This window comes from Molossus molossus, unplaced genomic scaffold (genome assembly GCF_014108415.1).
Source record: "Molossus molossus isolate mMolMol1 unplaced genomic scaffold, mMolMol1.p scaffold_m16_p_13, whole genome shotgun sequence".
In the NCBI taxonomy this organism is placed as follows: domain Eukaryota; kingdom Metazoa; phylum Chordata; class Mammalia; order Chiroptera; family Molossidae; genus Molossus; species Molossus molossus.
Genome location: NW_023425348.1, coordinates 63,092,301 through 63,111,260, shown reverse-complemented (window position 1 = coordinate 63,111,260; position 18,960 = coordinate 63,092,301). Strand labels below are relative to the sequence as shown.

The window sequence follows — 18,960 nt, the reverse complement described above, 5'->3', positions numbered from 1 at the left end:
GTAACTAAATGCAATGTTTGATCCTGGACAGGATCTTACAACAGGAAAATATATATATATTAGTGGGAAAACTGGTAAAATTCAAATAAGGTGTGTAACTTGGTTCATAGTCCTGCAGCAATGTTAATTTCCTGGTTTTTACAATGTGTCCATGGTTATGTAAAATGTTAACATTACAGCAAACTAGGTGAGGGACTTACAAGAACTCTCTGTACCATTTTTGCAACTTCTCAGTCTAAAATTAGTTCAAAAGAAAAGTCCTGGCTAGTTTGGCTCAGCGGTAGAGCGTCGGCCCGTGGACCAATGAGTTACAGGTTCGATTCCGGTCAAGGGCACGTATCTGGGTTGCAGTTCGTCCCCGGCGGCCCTGTTCGGGATCGTGTGGAGGCCACCAGTGGTTGTGTCCCTCTCACACAGATGTTTCTCCTGCTCTCTCTCTTCCTCCCTCCAACTCTATCTGAAGAAAAATAGAAAACCATCCTCGGGTGGGGATTAAAAAGAAAAGGAAAAGTTATCAAATGCATTATAGTTTGCTCACCCAAAAGGCTGAACCACACTAGTGGCTGACATCTCAGTGGAAAAGTCTCACATTTTTCATACTTGGGAAAAAGGAAAGACTGGACCCTCTAGACATTCTCTCTTCAATCTGTTTTTTCCCAACAAGGCCTTGGTTCACGGCTTCTCCTCACCTCCCTCAGGCGCTGGATCGTTCTCACAATAAATCAAGGGAAGCCATAAAGCCACCCCGATGACAACCGTCAGATCCACCTTCCACTTGCCACATAGCTGCAGAAAAGTACAATATAACCTTAAGAACAGCTAGAAAAGGAGCCACTAAAACTGGCTGGTAGAAACTTTCGGGGGGGGGGGTGGTGGTGATAAAGGGATAAAAACAGCAAGAAAGAAATGCAGGGTTCTCCCATCCTGAGACCGGGTAGGTTCTGGAGCAGGGAAGGCCTGGGGCATGCAGAGGGCAGTAACCAGCACAGGGAAGAGGAACCCCAGCAAGAGGAACCCCAGCACAGCTCCAGAAGGCCCTCGCCTCCAGCCTTCCCGGGCATGACACGAGTCGGCACAAGGCCTCTCTTCTAAACCCTGGAAAAGAGCCAGGCAAATGGCTCATGAGTCACAAGATAATGACAAGCTTTATTATTAGTGTTGTTACTCCTCCTCCTCCTCTTAGTTCTCTTCTGGGCCTCTAGTGTTTGCAAGTTAAGTGTAGAGGCCAGATTTCAAAACTGAATTATTTTAATAGATATTACAAGAATAGAATGCACACGATAAAGCAAGACATCAGGAAAAATTTAGCCTGTGCCTTTTGGGTGAGAACAGAAAGCCCGGTAGCTATATAACAATATTTATAATAAAAATAACAACAATGACAACCAATTACTGAGTGCCTGCCACTTGCCAGATATTGTCTCAAGTTCGCCAAATAAGCCCATAGGGTATTATATTTCATTTACAGAGGAAGACGCTGACGTTTGAAGATATAAAGTGATCTGACCAAGATAACTATGATCTGAGTGATGGAGGCCAGATTTGCATGCAGGCTTACATCACATTGACCGTAATCTTTCTGCTCCATGACACTGGATCTAGGATGCTGTGGAGGACATGAAGTTGCTGGCACCAGCAACGATGCACCGAGACTGTTGGCACTGCGTGGCGTGAAGGTCTTCCATGCTTTGTGTGCGGTGCCCGTCCCGGCCGACGGAAGTCACTTCAGCAAAGTTCATCTTTCACAACCACACCGCTGTCCCCCACAGCAGGGATGGTGTTTTCCAAAGTAAGAACAGGGATACATAGAAACTCAGCATGAAAGAGACAGAGACTGCTAGCTTATCACCAAAACCACATACTTTTCTTGTCGGGACAGTGCTGGGCTTGTTTCCTGGTGTCCCGCTGCTGGGTACGGCCATGTGCTTGAACTCCAGCCAGTGGGGTGCAAGCAGAAGAAACTGACCGATAGGCGGCAGCTCCTTGCCCAGTGTCATCTCATTATAACTTTGATGAGAGGCCACAGGAACTGAACTCTTGTGTGGATCAATTAGCCTGTGGTAAAATTGGTTTCGTTATAGGTCATTTCATTTAAAGTCACAGAACCTATCAATGACATCAAGAGAGGGCTTCCTATACGCTGCTTCCAGGCTTGTCTCTAAACCTCCCGCGTGCCATCCTCCCTTTCTGGTTGCTGGAATGAAGGTCATCCTCAGAGTAACCTTGAGTACCACATGTTGAGAGCAGTCTCTAACTTTCCACTAAAAGAAAAGCCGCCCAGGGGAGATAAGTATCCAGAAATACCTGCAGAGGTCTATTAGGTGAGCAACAAATAAATACAGTACGTCCCGACCCAAAACTGTTCATGAGAAAACAGTCCCCGAGGATAAGCCCCAAGAATCCCTCTAAGCCAAGCTGAGACTTCCTGTCACTTCATTTGATGACATAATGAGCAATGACATTGTCTACAGTTTTAGAGATATTTGAATTGAAATCATCATATGAATGAAAACAGGCTCTTACGATCATACGATTATATTGATAAGAGATTCCGTGAAATTAGAAATGATGCATTCACCTGCACAGGTACCATTACAATGCCCATCTTATAGATGAGAACACTGGGACTAAAATACCCCCCGACATGATTCCTTCTCTCTGTGCTCTCCCCTCAAACCACGGCTGTTTCTTTGCAATTCTAGCTAAACAGATCCAGGTTTGAAATTCAGATCTTCTGCATGGAGAAGGTCCTATCCCCATAGAACGGGGTTAACACACCAAAGCTGCCCTCAGCAAAGGCTGGTTGCCTCTGCCTCCACACAGCCACAAATGATCTGTCCAGAGACCCTCACTCTCTCCCTCTCTTTTATGCCAAGATCATGTTCCCAAAGCACAAGAGAAGAATTTTTTGAAATCCTCACCTGAGGGTATTTTTCCCTTTATCTTCAGATAGAGTGGGAGGGGGAGAGGGGAAGAGAGAGCGAGAAACATTGATGTGAGAGAGACACATCGACTGGTTGCCTCCTGCATGACCCCAACCAGGGCCTAAACCACAACCAAGGTACGTGCCTCTTTGGTCCGCGGGCTGATGCCCTAAATGCTGAGCCAAACCAGCCAGGGCAGCACAAGAACATTTAAACTGCATCAATCAAATACTCTCAGATAGGCTCCAGCCAGAGCTTTCTTGCTTGGAGGGGTTTTATGTTGAAAACTTCCAGAGAACTCAGTTCCGCAACCGGCCTTTGGATAATTGTCCTGGAGGGGTATTACTGTCCCAATCAACTCCTCACACAGAATTCTGAGATAAAAATTAATTCTCCAGGAATTCATACTCATGTGCCCAGAGAGGAATCCAGGCCTTTTTAGCAAAGATCTGAAAGACTACTGGAGACAGAGAAAGTCAGCTGTCCGCCAAGGTGCACTTTGCCCCCCTTCCTTTAGTTATGGAATCTCCAGGGGACACATTCCCCACCTTCCTTGCAGCTAGCTGTGGCCATGTGACCAAGTTCTGGCCATGAGGATGCAAGTCAAAGTCATCTCAGAGGAGAGGGACATGCTCTCCGTCCTGCTGGCTTAGTGAACCATCGTGAACCGTGGGCAGAGGGCAACACACTAGAGAACACCACACAGAACAGCCTAGCTCCTTGACCCTGCGAGGTTGTCACATAAACTCGGGGCTACCCACATTCAAACTGCTGCATGAGAGAGAGTTCAGCTTTCCTCTTGTCTACACCGCTGTTATGTTGGTCCTGGTTCCAGCAGCCAAATCTCTCCCTGATCAGTCCAGCTTCCTCATGGCAGGCGCTAGGAGATTTCTGGGGGCTTTCCATGAGCCTTGGCTCACCTTCCAGTCCTGATTAGATGGCTTTTTCCTCTCTCTGGCTTTTTGAGAGAGAGCATAAGGCATAGCTGGAAATTCCTTACAGCGATTCCCGTACACCTGTCCGCAGAATGTTTGCATTAGAATCGCCTGGGAACGTATTTAAAACTGAGATTCCTGGAGCAAATTCCCAGGAATTCAGATTCAGGAAATTTATAACAATTCCTAAAATCTGTATTTGAAAAGCTTCCCATGTAATTAAAATATTCAACGTGTCTTCTGCGGCCTGCAGTTCACGGGGGCGTGGGGGGGGGGGTGCGCAGGGAAGACCTCACTGCTCCCGGAGACCCGTCCAGCACTCCCCGCTGCTGCTTCCCCTCAGACCTCGTTTTCTCCCTTTGGTGCAGCTCGGTCCTTCGCCGTCTGTTACAGCTCGTATCCCTGGGGCCAAGTCGTTCTCTCCAGCTTTCTAGGTCATGCACCTTAGATGCACCTCAAGGGATCATCCTCCACACTGCAAACAGAACTTGCTTTAAGCCTCTTCACCCCAACTGCCTGCAATGAAAATCCCATTGTCCACATGAAAATCCCATTGCCTACATTAAAAGCTCAGCATCCACTCATTCATTCATTCATTCATTCCCAAACTCTTCAAGAAAAGCCCAGCACACAAGACTCCTAATGATACCGCCAACCTTCCAAGCAGCCATCTCCAATAGCCTTTGTAACTGCTATTCTTCCACCCCTGGATACCTAGCAACTCGTACCCATCCTTCAACACTCAGCTCCAGACCCACACGAGGGGCTCTGAGGGTGGCTCCCATCCGACACTGGCTCCAGGTCAAAGCCTGCTGGAAAATCCAGCTTCACAATTCTCATTTTAAACCAATGACTCCATTAACACCTCAGAGGTGTTTCACTGTCTACATCTGTACACCCTGGGCAGACACGCCTTATGGGTAACTCTTGACCTAGAAAAAAGACTTCCTGTCTCAGAAAAGAAAAAAAAAGTTCACTTCACTAATTCAGTCAACATACATTAGGCATTTATGCCAAGGTCCACCCTGCTGGGGCCTGAGGCTAGATGGTGAAATTACCTTGTTGCTAATGGCTTGCATCTGCTATACTGTTTGATGTCTTTCTACGAGGGCTCGCTGTCCATTAGCCAAGTGCTCCGAGTTCTGATTAAGCCAGTTTACTGAGCCATTCTCTTGACCTTGGCCGGCTCAACTTCTGCTGCCCCTGGGAGTCTTTCTGCTTCGCTTCCAACACACTACTCTGCCTAATAATCCCACTTGTGTGCTCCCTGACCCCCAGCACAGCTTCAGCTGCCAACTCATCCCTGCCCCCGCCCATTCCTGCCTTCACTGGGCTCTCACAGTTCTGACCTGGGGCCACCCATGGAGCCGCTATGGACCTGACTAAACACAGTGACCCAATTAAGCACCTTGATACCCATGGTATAAACCTCTTGGAAGAAAAAGAACTCTACAGCAGAGTCTAGAGAGCATAACGCTGTATTGTATACTGAAAATTTTGCTGAGGATAGATTTTATGCCGTGTTCTTACCACACACATACACAAAGTAAATAAATAATAATGTAGGAGGGAACTTCTGGAGATGGAGATGCTAATAGCACAAACTGTAGTGCTGATGTCACAGGTGTAGACTTACCTCCAAACTCATCAAGTTGCATATGCTATATATACACAGCTTTTTGGATGTCAATCATACCTCAATACAGTACTTTTTTTTTTTTTTTTTGGAGAAGAGGAGGATAGAAAAGATCTGGACCTGTTATTGCTGCCTACCCAGGGAGATCTAGAGAGGCCCTCAGCTCATCCAGCTTTCCGGAGGCTTGCCCTCATTTGCTGAGCAAGTGTTCCCCCGTCACATGGAAATGAACGGGAGAGCAGCCCTGATACTCAGATTAGCAACACGTGAATCACTATAGAATCCAGGCTGAGCCTGTTGGTGTCTAAGTTATTGCTGCCCTTTTAAAAAAATTAATTACAATGTTTGAACATTATCTCATTTTAAAGATCTGGCCACAGAAGCTCAATTAAAATTCCAAGTATCAAAGTGAGAAAAAGCCCCAAGTGGAGATCGAACTTTATCCTGAGTTTTAAACGTATGAAAACAGTTGGACATTTTACAGTCATAACAAGTCCTGTTGGAGATGGACATTATTACCCTACAATCAATTCAAGATGTTTTACAATCCCTCTGCCAGGATGTGAAACCCCTGAATACTTCATATAAAAGCTGGTTATAAGCTGATAATACTCACTGCATTAGAATGAATGCGTCCACCCCTTCCCCAACCTCATCATAATCATGCTTAAGCTCAATCAGGCACTTGACACATCTGACTATAGTGGGGGAGCCTCAGAAACTCCAGAAACGATGCTAGCTAGTCATTTGTACGTCGAGGCAGCCAGACGAGGGAGGAGAGGAGGAGGAAAGGATGCATGCACCATGCCCTTGCTTTGGTTGGCATGCCCAGAAATACCCTCCGTCCCTCCCTCCCTCCAGCTACCTCCCCAAACCACAGTCTCTACCAGGCAAACTCTTACTCATGCTTCAAGTTCCAGCTTAAATGCCACCTCCTCTATAAAGCCTTCCTTGACTTTCCTCAGAAGACTTAGTGGCTTCCTCCTCTGTGTTTCAACAGGATTTATTTCCTCTTTTGCTCAGTCAATAAATACTGAATGGTGCCAGGCACTGTTTAAGGTGCCAGGGATACAGCAGCAAAGCTTCTGCACTTGAGTTGCAGGGCACATGCCCAGGTTGTGGGCCTGATCCCCAGTAGGGGGCGTGCAGGAGGCGGCCAATCGATGTTCTCTCTCATCGGTGATTCTCCCTTCCTCTCTCTAACATCAATAAAGAAAAAAAATTTTTTTATAAAAATTTTAAGAAATAAAAGTTTTTGGTCAACAAGTGCTGTGGTGGCCATTTCCATGCGAAACAGAGGAAGCAGTTCTGCCGATGACAGGCCTGCAGTTTCGACCTCTCTCTTATAACAAAGTCCATGCTCACCAACGTATCCTGCAAGGCCACCTTCCACCGGGAGCCTGCCAGTGTGGATGCCCCAGTCTCTGCAGCCCCTGCCCGCAGGCTGCACGCCAGCCACAAGCCCCTCTTCAGAGCCTCGCTGCCACACGCCCACACTGCTCCTCCTCCGCGTCCTGCGCGTCTTCCAGGGCATGAGGCTTCCACCTGTCAGGAGAGCTACTGCTGGCTAGAAGGTCCCAGCTCTGGCTCTCTCGGGAAGAACTGATACTGCTTCAGAGGGTGATCTGCCAAATCACTCCCAGCAGGCTCTGGCTATTGGCCACCAACTCCATCAATGAAGAGTGGGGACGGGAATCTAAGCAATTAAAAAACTACGACTGAGCTTATCTGTTCATTTGCTCTAAAAATGTATGTAATTACTGTCGTTTCAAAAATTAAGAAATCATTTTTATTTCCATGGAACAATTCTGATGGATGGGTCAACTTTCTTTGCCCATAGCTGGTGCTCAGGAAGTGATTCGGGACTGAAACGGCATGGCCTATGTAAATATCACACTTCCGTTTCTGAAGCACTCTCTCACACACTCACATCGCAATCAGCTATCGCCGTTAGCATCTCACCGTGAACCACTCCTCTCCCCATCCTCAACTTGCAAAGCTCCCTGTACACCAGCCCTCCGTCTGTGCCCCGAGCACAGCAGGCTGGGTCCGGCCACAGGACCATCGTACTTACGGTCTCTCTACCTGGGACACTCATCTTTCTGATTTTATCATGGTTGGCTCTTGGATTCAGTTCAAGAGTCCCATCCTCTCTGGGCTATCTTCTCCACTTGTTCCTGTTTTATTTTCCTGCATGATAGTTATCATTTGGTTTCATTGTGCCCATATGTATCCTTCCCCCAACTAGAATGATAGCTCCCGAGAATGGGTCCCTTGCATGTCCTATTCACCACTGCAGAATCCACCAACGTGCCCACCAACAGATTAGTGTCTGATCACAAAAGAGGTTCAGGAGGGTCTGCCTAGAGTCTGCCCAGGGTCTCCTGGGTATTCACTGACAGAGCAGAGACTCATGCCCATGTCTCCTGACTCCCAGCCCAGCATCCCAGCCTCTGCGCCACCCACACCAACGGACTGACAGTCTGGAGTGCATTCCACTTATAACTCAACAAGTCAGGGGTTAATCTTCCTTTCATCAGTGACAAAGCTCATCTATCCACATTCCTCTCCACGGAACCAAACATTACCCAGGTGTGCAGGGTAACTCTTTCTTCCAAAGAAAGTCAAAGACGACAGCTTTTCTTTCATTCTCTCAGAGAATTCCACGAACTTAAGTTATTTTACACATAAATATTAATGGAATTGTGACTTTTTACTAAAAAGTAAAGGTTAATGGCTACATTGTCTGTTTTTCCATTTCTCAAGCATTAGGGATCCAACATCTTACATGCAAATATATGAGCATGAGCAATTTGCCCAAAACGTTACACTCGATTGCTATGATACTTGTCTTCAATTAAGGTCAAAAGTCATCTGAACAGCTTCATTCTTCTGATGAAGATTTAAATTTTATTTAATTAGTGTGTGCCTAAAAATCCTCATTTTCTCGACATGAAATCCTTCCATTTATTTTCATCTCTGCCTGAAAATTACTTTCTTATGCACCCTGAAGCCTTTAAACTCTGCCTTGAAGCTGTGTCCACACTTCTAGGCATGAAGATAAAAAGCAGGGAAACCCAGATCCCAGGAGCCTCGTCTCCTAGCATTTGGAAGCATCTCTAGAGGACACACACTTTCAGCTTCTATCTGTTCCCTTATTCAAGAAGAAGCCTCAATCCAGAAGTGAGTGACCCCATTCACCAGCGAGTATTTCCCACATTTTATTACCCTTCTCTACTGTTCTATATTTGGGTAATTTATTCAACTAAAAACGTGAACAAAGTAAACTCAAGGAATTACACTTTGTGACATGGACCTCCAGACTCTGCTTCTCAGGGTGCCGCATGCCCCGCACCCTGAGCCAGACCCCGGGCTATCACCCTGGACTCCTCCCTCTCCACCCTCCAACACGCTGCACAGAACTCCAACCAGTTCACTCCAACTCCTATTTCTTAATCACTTTCTCTCCATCTGTACCACCGGTATCTGACCTAGTCTGGGACTCATCCTCTTGGCTAGTCTAACTTCCGGTCAGCAGCAGCAACCTAACTGGCCCACTGTCCCCAAGTTTGCCCTCCCCATGACATTCTCTGCTAGGCAGCCGGTGAGATCTTTCTAAGACACAAATCTGCTCATGCCACACCTCTGCTTTCATCTCTTTCACGGCCCCAACTGCCCTTGGAATGAGGGCTTAGCCCCTGTGCATTGATATAAAGCCATCCCTAACCTGGGCTCTTGCCTGATCCTTCCAGGTCCACTTCTCGCCAGACCTTGCCCCCTATTCCTCCCTAGGCTCTCCTCGCCCTCCAATAACACTGGGTGTCCCTTCAGTTCTCCTGATGCACCATGACCTCCCTCCTCGCTGGCCCCTTCACTCATGTTGCATCCAGAACCCTCTTCCATTCCTCTTCTCCTGGCTGATTTCTACTTATTCTCTTTTGCCTAATGAGCATTAACCCTCGGTGGAAGGATGTTTCCATTCATTCCTGTGGGGCAAGGCAAGGTACCCTGGTCTGTGCTCCCTGTATTCCTCCCCCCAGGACACTGGCCAGACGCTGTGGTGTTCTCCAGCACTGTATGCTCTACAGTTACAGCCCAGCGCTAGCACCACACATGGTCTGGGCAGGTTTTCAGGGCTATTTCCTGGATGTCAATAGGGAGCTTACAGAATAATCACACACAGCTCTAAATGTAAAGCCTCCCCGGTTGTGTTTAGGGGGGGGGGGGCGCCTGCATGCTTTGAAAGCCACATGAATAGATCTGCATTAGGGGAGATTCCAATTTCAATTCTGCTCCCTTCCTTCCCAAATGTAGGCAATTTTAACAACAGCAAACATCTACTTCTTCATATAAGACTTATTCTATATCTCCTTGAGGAAGGAATTAAACTTCTGAATGTGTGTAGAAGATTCGATTGCTGGAAATGTGCTGTGTTTTTAAATTAAATGTATGGAGGTGACATCAGTTAATAAAATTATATAGGTTTCAAGTGTACAATTCTATAATACAGCATCCGTATGTTGCATTGTTTACCACCCAAAGTCAAATCTCCTTACTGTCAACCGCCCCAGGGATGAGTTCTTTCTTGAGCTGGTGTCATCAAACCATGTGACATGCTTCTGGAATTTCCTCCCCTTACCTCCTTCCTTCATTCTGATATTCTTCAATAAATTATCTGATGGTACCAAATTTTATTTATATATATACACACACACACACACACACACACACGTATATATGTATATATAGAGAGAGAGAGAGAAAGAGAGCTATAGAGATAGAGATATATAGATATATAAAAGCTTAAATGATCCATAATTAGAAAGATAAACCTGCTACTGACTGAATGCATTCCATTAGGACAACCCATTATTTTGGATTATCTATAACCAACTCTTGAGGTGAAAAACCTAATTACCATTTCAAATGGTGAGAAGCTCCCCATATCTATGTCTTCGCTTCTGAAGAACTTGGAGAGGGGTTAAGGAGTACTGAAAGAAGCCAGAGGAGAAGGAAAATGGCATTTGTTGAGCATCTAACATACGAGAAGCGTGAGGGCCCATTCACCTGCGCTCGTCGGCCCTCCCAACCGCTCCACGATGCTGCCACCGATGCCCTCACTATTCCTGAAGGTTACACTGAGGCCAGGCACATTACAAGCAATTGCAAAAGCTTACACTCTGGCGACTGATAAAACTATGAATTGAACCCAAGTCTATTTGGCATCAAAGTGGAAAGTTCTTCCTACCACAAGAACTCAGAAAACTGAAGAGTACCTTTTGAAATAGAAAATTGTTTAAATAAAAGAGATGCCTTCATAGGAAGCCACAAATGTCCTCTTCATCTTCTCACAGACAAGTCCCTTGGGAAACTTTTCCTTAGACCCTAAATTTCAGCTTCCTATCCAACTATGCTTAGATGTAAGTTCATCTATAATTTAAGAATAAAACTGATAAACAGAAGATTTACCAGTATATCCTATAGACTTGAATATACTGGCAGAATGTTCAATTAGATTTAATCTACGTTAAATAAGCTTTGCATTTCAACAAAGCCCTATATTAAATCCACACTTGAATTACGAAAAATAAACATTAAATCTGCAATGTCATTGAGATAGTTCGGCAAGAAAGATTCATCTTTGTCGCTCTTCCCAATGTGCTCTATTGGTGCTATAAAAAAAAAAATCCATCGCATTAGAAATATAGATTAGAATAAGAGTGCCCATTCCATTACATAAGAGTCTATTTCAATTGCTACCCCTAGGTATGTTTTTCAATCACCTTTATACTTAAGTTTTCCATTTCATTTTACCTATTCACTTAAGATATTCATGGGAACTCAAATGGCTCAGTTACCTGGGAAGTTTGCAGGTATTGCTGTGCCAAGAAGTTCACTCTGGTTTCAGGAATCACAGCCACTCAAACGACCCACCTCAGGCTGCTAGATCCCCACCAGGTGTGAGAGACGCCTGCCTTTGCCTAGAAGGGAACTCGGCCACTGAATGAACTCTTCTGACATTAATTCAGTAATGGCCTTGTCTGAGAATAGCCGGAAGCCTAGCAGAAATTGAAAACAGTGATTTCCCAAACAGTAAATGCAGTTTTTCTGGATGACAGCTTTGGAAAAGGCAGTCGGATAATTACTTCCTGTGGTGCACATGATGGCTAGGGAGAGTGTTCAGATCCGGGATGCTGTTCCTCCATTGTGCTCATCGGCCAAGGTGAGCTTGGACTGGAAACCGAACACCACCATAAAGCCTGGGTGAGATACATCATTTCCCGCTAACCACTGAACTAGAGAAAAGTGACAGCTGCTCATCTGGCCATGCCTCAGCCTCTATTTTCCTTCAGCATCAAATTTCAACATCGCCACCGCCACCACCATGGCCACCGCACCCTGGCTTTTTTTTTTATTTCAAGTTAAACTAAAAAGGCTTTTTTGTTGGGTTCCCATCTGGGCCAAAAATTACACTACATGTTTTACAAGTATTTCTAATCCTCACAAAAATCTCCAGGGATTCTTTATTTCCGTGTCCAGATACGAACGCCTGCCCTTTCCATTGTCCTGTGCAGCCTCTGCGTGTGGTACATCCAGGGAAGGTCTGTGCCTGGGATAACATATTCCACAGGAACCTTTGAAACTAGCCATGAATTTCTGAGCAGTGCTAACCAGAGATGGAGAAAATGAATCATCTATATGTTCAATATGTATTTATTGAATGCATACTACGAGCCCAAGAGTACTGCTTGGGGTAAAAAAAACCTATGGAATAAAGTCTCTTACCCATGTGATTCTTATGTATTTCGGCACAGACTAAAAAGGAAACATCCCAAACAATCAAGACAGAAGCTGCCTAGTTATTCCAACATCCATGTTCTCTTATCCTTCGTCCACTGCTAGACCAGACTTCCCAGGACTGGTCAATGAACGTGGTGCAGGTAATGCATGGCATACGTAGTCCTGCCTGGCCCTCAAACCTACCCAAGGATGACATGACAAAGTTCTCATCACAGTGGAAGCTATTAACCTACCTGTCTCAAAATGTCATAATTTAAGTACATAGAAACCAAATAACATAACTGGAAAGTACTATATTCAAAGTTGTATCTGTATGTATCTACTCACAAAAACTACCCATTCTTTTAAAAGGTTCCCCCTCCCCCAAAATTAAATTACTGAGCATGTTACACAGCCACCATTTCAGCAAAAACTCCATCTCAGAAAAAATATTCAGCAAACTCAAAAGTCTAGAGCACATTTTTAGGTCTGTAAATAAAACCAGAAGTCATCCATTAAGTATTTTTTAATTTGATCACTTTGAAATTTTTAAACACTCCCATAACTTGGATCAAAGAGGATGTCAACCTGAGATTTAAAACTATAGAAAAGTACAGAAAATGAAAACATCATATGGCAATATTAATGGGATATATTCAAAGTAATACTCACAAGAAAATATAAGGCATTCAGTGAACAGAAAATAATGAAAGCAACTGAACATTCAAGAAGCTAGTAAAAATACCAGCAAGATGATTGAAAAGAGGTAAGAAGCAGAAATCAATGCACTTAAAATGAAAAACAGTAGCTTAGATCAATAAAACTAAGAACTGTTTCATTTAAAAAACACCCGTAGATAACGAAATCCCATGATGAGCCGAACCAAGAAAAGAAGGAAATACATAGTGTTTACATTACAAATTTAAAAAGATATGACTACAAATATAAAAATGTTTTTAAATGAAAGAATATAATGTCAACTATTTGCTCCAAAAATGCAAACAATGAAATACACGATTTAACAAAATTTAAGTTGATCCAAAGAAGAGTTTAAAATTAATCAAATATAGTAACATAAAAGAAATAGGAAATGAACATTTTCAATAATAAAAGAGTTCCCAGCCCCAAAATCAAATTTTCTGCCCATAATATATTCATGCTAATTCTATCAGAAACATTTATAAAATAAGTATTACCTATATATTTAAACCAGTCCAGAGCATTAAAAAAAAAAAAATCAAAAAGCCCATCCCTCAAAAAATACCTACATTATCTCACTTATTAACCAGTCATGATAGTTAAGTGTTTAATGAGTTTAGTATAAAATGCTTAGAACAATGCCTGGCATTAATCAATGCTCAAAATAATGTTAGTTGCTACTATTTTTACCCACCTACCTGTCCCTTCTCAAAATCATGGCAACCTCTTCCTGACATGCTGTTCTTTCAACCCCTTCCTCCTTCTCATTCAGCCTGTCCAATATCTGCTCACTTTTGTCCTTATCTAACCATCATCCTTTCTGAAGCCTTTCGGGGCTTACCGCAACCCGTGGTGGAATTAACCACGAATACCTTTATTTCCTGAACAGAAATTATTAGCAGTGCACCTACAGTACTGTGTGCTATCTATGTGTCCATCCTCCCTACTGGTTCATGTGACCCGTAGAATAAAAATTCTGTATTATTCATCTCAATATTCCTAGCGTCAAGCCCAGTTCTGCATCATAAATACTTATTAAAGGTCACTTAAATACTACTAATTAACTTGCTTGATGACCTGAATGTGATGGACAGAATGCGGTTTTATAGGAGCAAGGTCTAGCAGAAGACAGGTCAGAAGGACACACTCGTGAGCGGTCCTGGGAGAGCACACAAGAAAGCCACGTGGCCCACGGCAAATTCTCACTGCGAGGCAAATGCATTGACGTGTTCAAAGGGAACGAGGCCTCGGCCGGCTGACTGGAGCCCCAGCCTCTGCACCCCAAGGCGCCTGTCCGCGCACCAGTCCTATGCGGGTGCTCCGGGGCAGACTTGCGTACCTGTGTTCCAGTTCTCGAAGGGACAGTATCACTCCCGAAGTCGATGGCTTCTGCTGTACGGTGGCCAAAAAGGTGAAGTCACTCTTGTTCCGAAACAGCTGGATTAGTTTCTCACTCACGTGAGGGGCCGCGTGGATTTCTCTCTGTGTATCTAGGAGTCGAGGAGGAAGAGCGGGAGAAGCGGGAGGGGGAAAGAGGGGAAGAGAAGGAAGAGGAGAAGAAAAAATACGGAAGGAAAAAGAGGAGTGGGAACATGAGAAGGAGGAAGAGAAAAGAGGCACAGTTTAAAATGTCATGTCCGAAGGACCCAGGTTGCATTTTTCATTTTCCCCATACTTTTCCTTTTCAGACGCCAGCCCCCACTCCACACAGCTACATTCACTCAATGCAAAACCCAGAAATGCCATCTCTGCCGCCATGCCCACGTGTCCCTTTGACAAGTTCACAACAAACTAGGGCTTTCCTGACCGGGATTTTGACAGGACACTGAGCGATGTGGCCCGCTGCAAGCGAAGTTGACTGTGAATAAGGCGAGAGGCGATCAGACACATGGGGTCCTAACTTCCGAGCCTCCTGAGTCTAGCAGGACCCCAATGCCACTCCGCAGGTTCCAATTTCTCTTTTCCCATGGACTCTGTGTCCTTCTCTCCACAGTGCAGACAGGGAAACCTGTCCTTGCTTTGTACCCCGCCAAGACTTACCAGCGCAATAACACCAGACAACACTGCTTTTGCTTAAAGAATAAATACAAGGCATGCTCGTGATCCATACACGTGCCTGGCATTTCTCTGTATGCATGCAGTGGATGACTTTCCTCATGAAATATTTATCAAAGTTCAGGCCAGTTCTGCAGGCCTAGAGGTGTGAGAGTCCAGCTGACCCTGCCTCTGGACGGGACTCTCTCTTCCTGCAACATCCGTATAACGAGAGACATTCATCATTTCATACTCCACTGGGCATTATCTCCTCCTTTGACACTACACTTCCTGGCATCAGAAAGTGGACACCAAGCGAGCCGAGTGAGAGAAAACTCTTCAAAGAATGACGAATGAACACCAAAGGCAGGTTTGGTAGGACTTCCCTTTCCCGGACCACGTCCTCTGACTGTAAGTACTCGCTTATCTCTCCGGGGCTGCAGGAGGAGCTTTGGGAATGCAGAACTCAAAGGCTGCCTGGCGGCATTGCCCAAGTGACATCACAGGCTGGTACATGGACCTTAAAGAACCTCAGCCTAAACAGTGGCTTTTAACAAAAAGGAAATCCTTGAATTCTTGACCTTGGTTTGACCTCAGTCTTTTCTTCTGCAAAATGAGGGTGTAGACTAGGTCATTTGTCAAGACCTCCCATGCTTAACCTTCCATAATTCCATGAGTAGCTGGTTCAAATTTGCAGCACAGAAAATAAAACTGCAGACTACCATCAGTGAAAGTCAGGCTGGGAATGGCATGAGGGTTGGTCCTCTCTCCCCTGGAGGCACCCAGCCCAGGGAGCTCACTCTACCAGCATTAACCTACCTGGACATCTGCTTTTCTGTCCAAAAAAAGGCTTTCACTACTGTACTGCTAAGTGGCCCACTGTCAGCTTGGTCAAGGGCTGAGATAAGAGAGTGCCACTTAAAGAATATGCCCATACCTCCTGCAAAATCCCAGCCAAAGACTGTTCAGGATGATATTCAAAACCTATTAAATGCATGAACAAATCGCTTTGTAAACTACAGATCACTGGCAAATGTTTGTTAACATTAATTTTATCGTTGCTGCTAGACAAAGGTCCTTGTGATAAATTCCGCCTAGAATTTAGTGCCAGAAAAAAACATTTGGCTTGCAAGGTTAACTTACATGTTTACTTTTGTTTTCCTTTTTACTATTTCCTTCTTTAGTCACCAATTAGGAATCTACTGATTGGCAGTGGCTCCCGGGACAGCTCAGAGGATTCTGGAGCTCAGACCCAGTGGAAAGAGAGCCACAATCTATCAGTGTACGCTGGAGAAAAGGGGTATAAACATTACATCGGTTGTGGGTGTTCTCATCTCTCACTCAGTTCTCCCTGGTTGGTATCATCCAGCCCCATGGCCAATGATCTCCAAATTTATATCTGCAACCTCAACCTTCCCTTAGGCAACAGACTCATAAATTCAATACCCTTCTTAGTAACTCCATATGAAAGTCTAATAAGCATTTCAAATTGTATATGGCCAGAGAAGAGTTCTTGTTCTCTCCCCCAGCCCTCTAAAGGAACTTTCTCCTTACATTCCCAGTCTTAGTAAAGAGAACCACCCAGTTTCTCAAGCCAAAAAAAAAACAAACAGAAATTGTCCTTGATTCTTCCCTTTCCCCTACTCTTCATATCCAATCCAAGAGTGAGTGAGGAGAGTTCCTGTGTGTGGAATCTGTCTACTTCCTCCCAACTCTACTCTTCAAACTCGCGTCCAACCTGCCGTCATCTCTCCCTGGGACACCTCCAGTAGCTCCCTAACTGTCTCCCTGCTTCCATAGTATCTTCTCTTCTCCACTCTTCCCACAGCAAAGAGCTCTTTCAAAAGCATAAGTCAGAATCACTTCCGTTTCCTGCTTAAAACCTTCTGATGGCTTCCTATTGCTCCCAGGATACCATCCTGGCTCTTGAGCATGGCCTGCGGGTAACATATAAAGTGACTCCTGCCTACGTCTCCCACCCAACATCATACCCTTCTTGGTGGCGAGAGGAGCTCCCCAAGCCCACTCCTGCCTCAGGGTCTTTGTCCCCTTCCCTGTCCCCAGAGGGCTCCCCTCCTACCATCCACAAGCCTGGCTCCTCCTCCTTCAGCTCTGGCGGCCCATGCAACCTCCTGGTCTGTCTCTCCAAAGCAAGGTTCTCCATCAATGTCTACCACGCCACTCTGGTTTTTCTCTCCACAACACATACTATAGTACGTGCATTGTGATCAGTTTATTACTTCCTTACATCATGAACGTATTTCATGTTTCCTACTTTATTTCCTTTCCTTCCCCACCAGACTTACGCTCCATGAGGGCAGGCATATCTGTTTATCACTGTTCTGTCTACAGTTCCTAGTGCCTGGCAGAAAACAGGCATCCAATAAAGACTTATTGAATTAATGTGCTTTCCATTTATTTTTGTCATTTATATTGTCACTTCAAATGACTACCAATATCAGTCAGAATATAGGGATATCGTTAGGAAAACGAGGAGATCAATGGGGACTTCTCAAGCGCCAGCTGCCACTGAATTAAAGAAAATGATGGTGGGTGTCAATTCAGCCCCCGCTCTGTCTGGGACACCCCACTAATGGTCTAATCCAATCCCACACTTCTGCTTCACCCAACCCTCCCCGGGAAGAGAACATGTCTCTCGCCAGCTCTCCTCGTCCGTCTCTGTGAGTGATTGGCACCGTGAAGTAAACACCCCATTAGCACTCACCAGAGTGAAATGTAAAAAACATCTATTTTGATGCATTGAGACTTTATATACATTCTCATTTTCAGAAAAGCTCTTTCAAGTAAACGTTTACCATAATTCAACCACTAAAGGAGCACAAGAAAACAATGCCACTTCTTCTTACAGTTCAGTGGCAAGAAAACGGGACCAGGGCTCAAGGGACTGAAGATTTCTCTAAGTTTAGCAGACACCTCGCTCTGCCCCCTAGTGTAAGATACTTGACCTCTCTGAGCCTCACCCTCCACATCTGAAAACTGAGGATTAAAATTCATGATCTCCAGGTTCTTTCCGAGTCTCACCATTTTGTTAATCACTTTAACCCTGCATAGCAAAACAGGGTACTGAGGCTATTTTCCATCTATTAAACATCCGGATTTTATCATTTTTCTCCTCTAATGATCTTCCAGATCATAAATGTAAAGTTATCAATTACTGAAAATAATGATATGTTACCTCCTTGGCAGCAGCCTGCTGTTTTCCTGGCATTAAGAGAGCAATAAAAACCAACTGAGAACCTATAGTGAATATTATACTTTCATATTCAACCACTATAATGTATGTTTGCTGTGTTTTAGAATATTCGATTCTGCCAGAGAGAACAAGGAAAACAAGTGGGATGGACAATGATCACAGGACGTGTCAAATGTGGATAGCAAGTCAGAAGCCCGCGAAATGTGTCAAACATCTGGAATGAGTGGAACGTGAGTGTGTCGGACGCAGATAAAAAGAACGGAATAAGAGTGTTACTTATAAATAGGAAGCGGTGGGAGGACCAGGTCATAATGTACAAATCACATCGCCTTCGGAATGACAGCGCGTCCCTGCCACCCAATGCCATTCCCACCGTGCCCCCACATGTACTCTGAGAAATGCTAAACTAAACCCATCGCTGATCACCAAAGTGCGCTGACAAACTACAGCTCTGGGCAGTGTACACGTCCCTGAGTCTCTCCAATAGAGAAAGCGTGCTGGCTCCACGCACCTCCCATCCACTGAACACCCCATTTTTTTTCTTTATCCCCACCCCCCCCCCCCACCTCCAGATCCACTAAGCTGACCCAGTCAGTTGCAACTTATCAACCAGCAGTCAAAAGTGCTTTTCTGGGATGTCTTAGGTGGGTGAGAAGAGATTTTTTAATGCAGACAGTCAATGTCTGTCTGTACTGTACCCCTTTCTTTATAGCCTCAGGTCCAGTCCATGTGGCCAGA

At 44.9% G+C, this 18,960-nt stretch overlaps 1 protein-coding gene across 3 annotated transcripts in view; it reads right to left on the bottom strand.

Annotated features, from left to right (window-relative positions):
• The window catches only part of NELL1 (neural EGFL like 1), a 765,989-nt gene that overhangs the window by 685,698 nt on the left and 61,331 nt on the right, over positions 1-18,960 (bottom strand). For all 3 annotated transcript variants that reach the window (XM_036258486.1, XM_036258484.1, XM_036258485.1), the window contains exon 3: positions 14,314-14,464. In XM_036258486.1, coding sequence (XP_036114379.1) covers positions 14,314-14,464 — 151 coding nt within the window. The remainder of the gene's footprint in view (positions 1-14,313; positions 14,465-18,960) is intronic.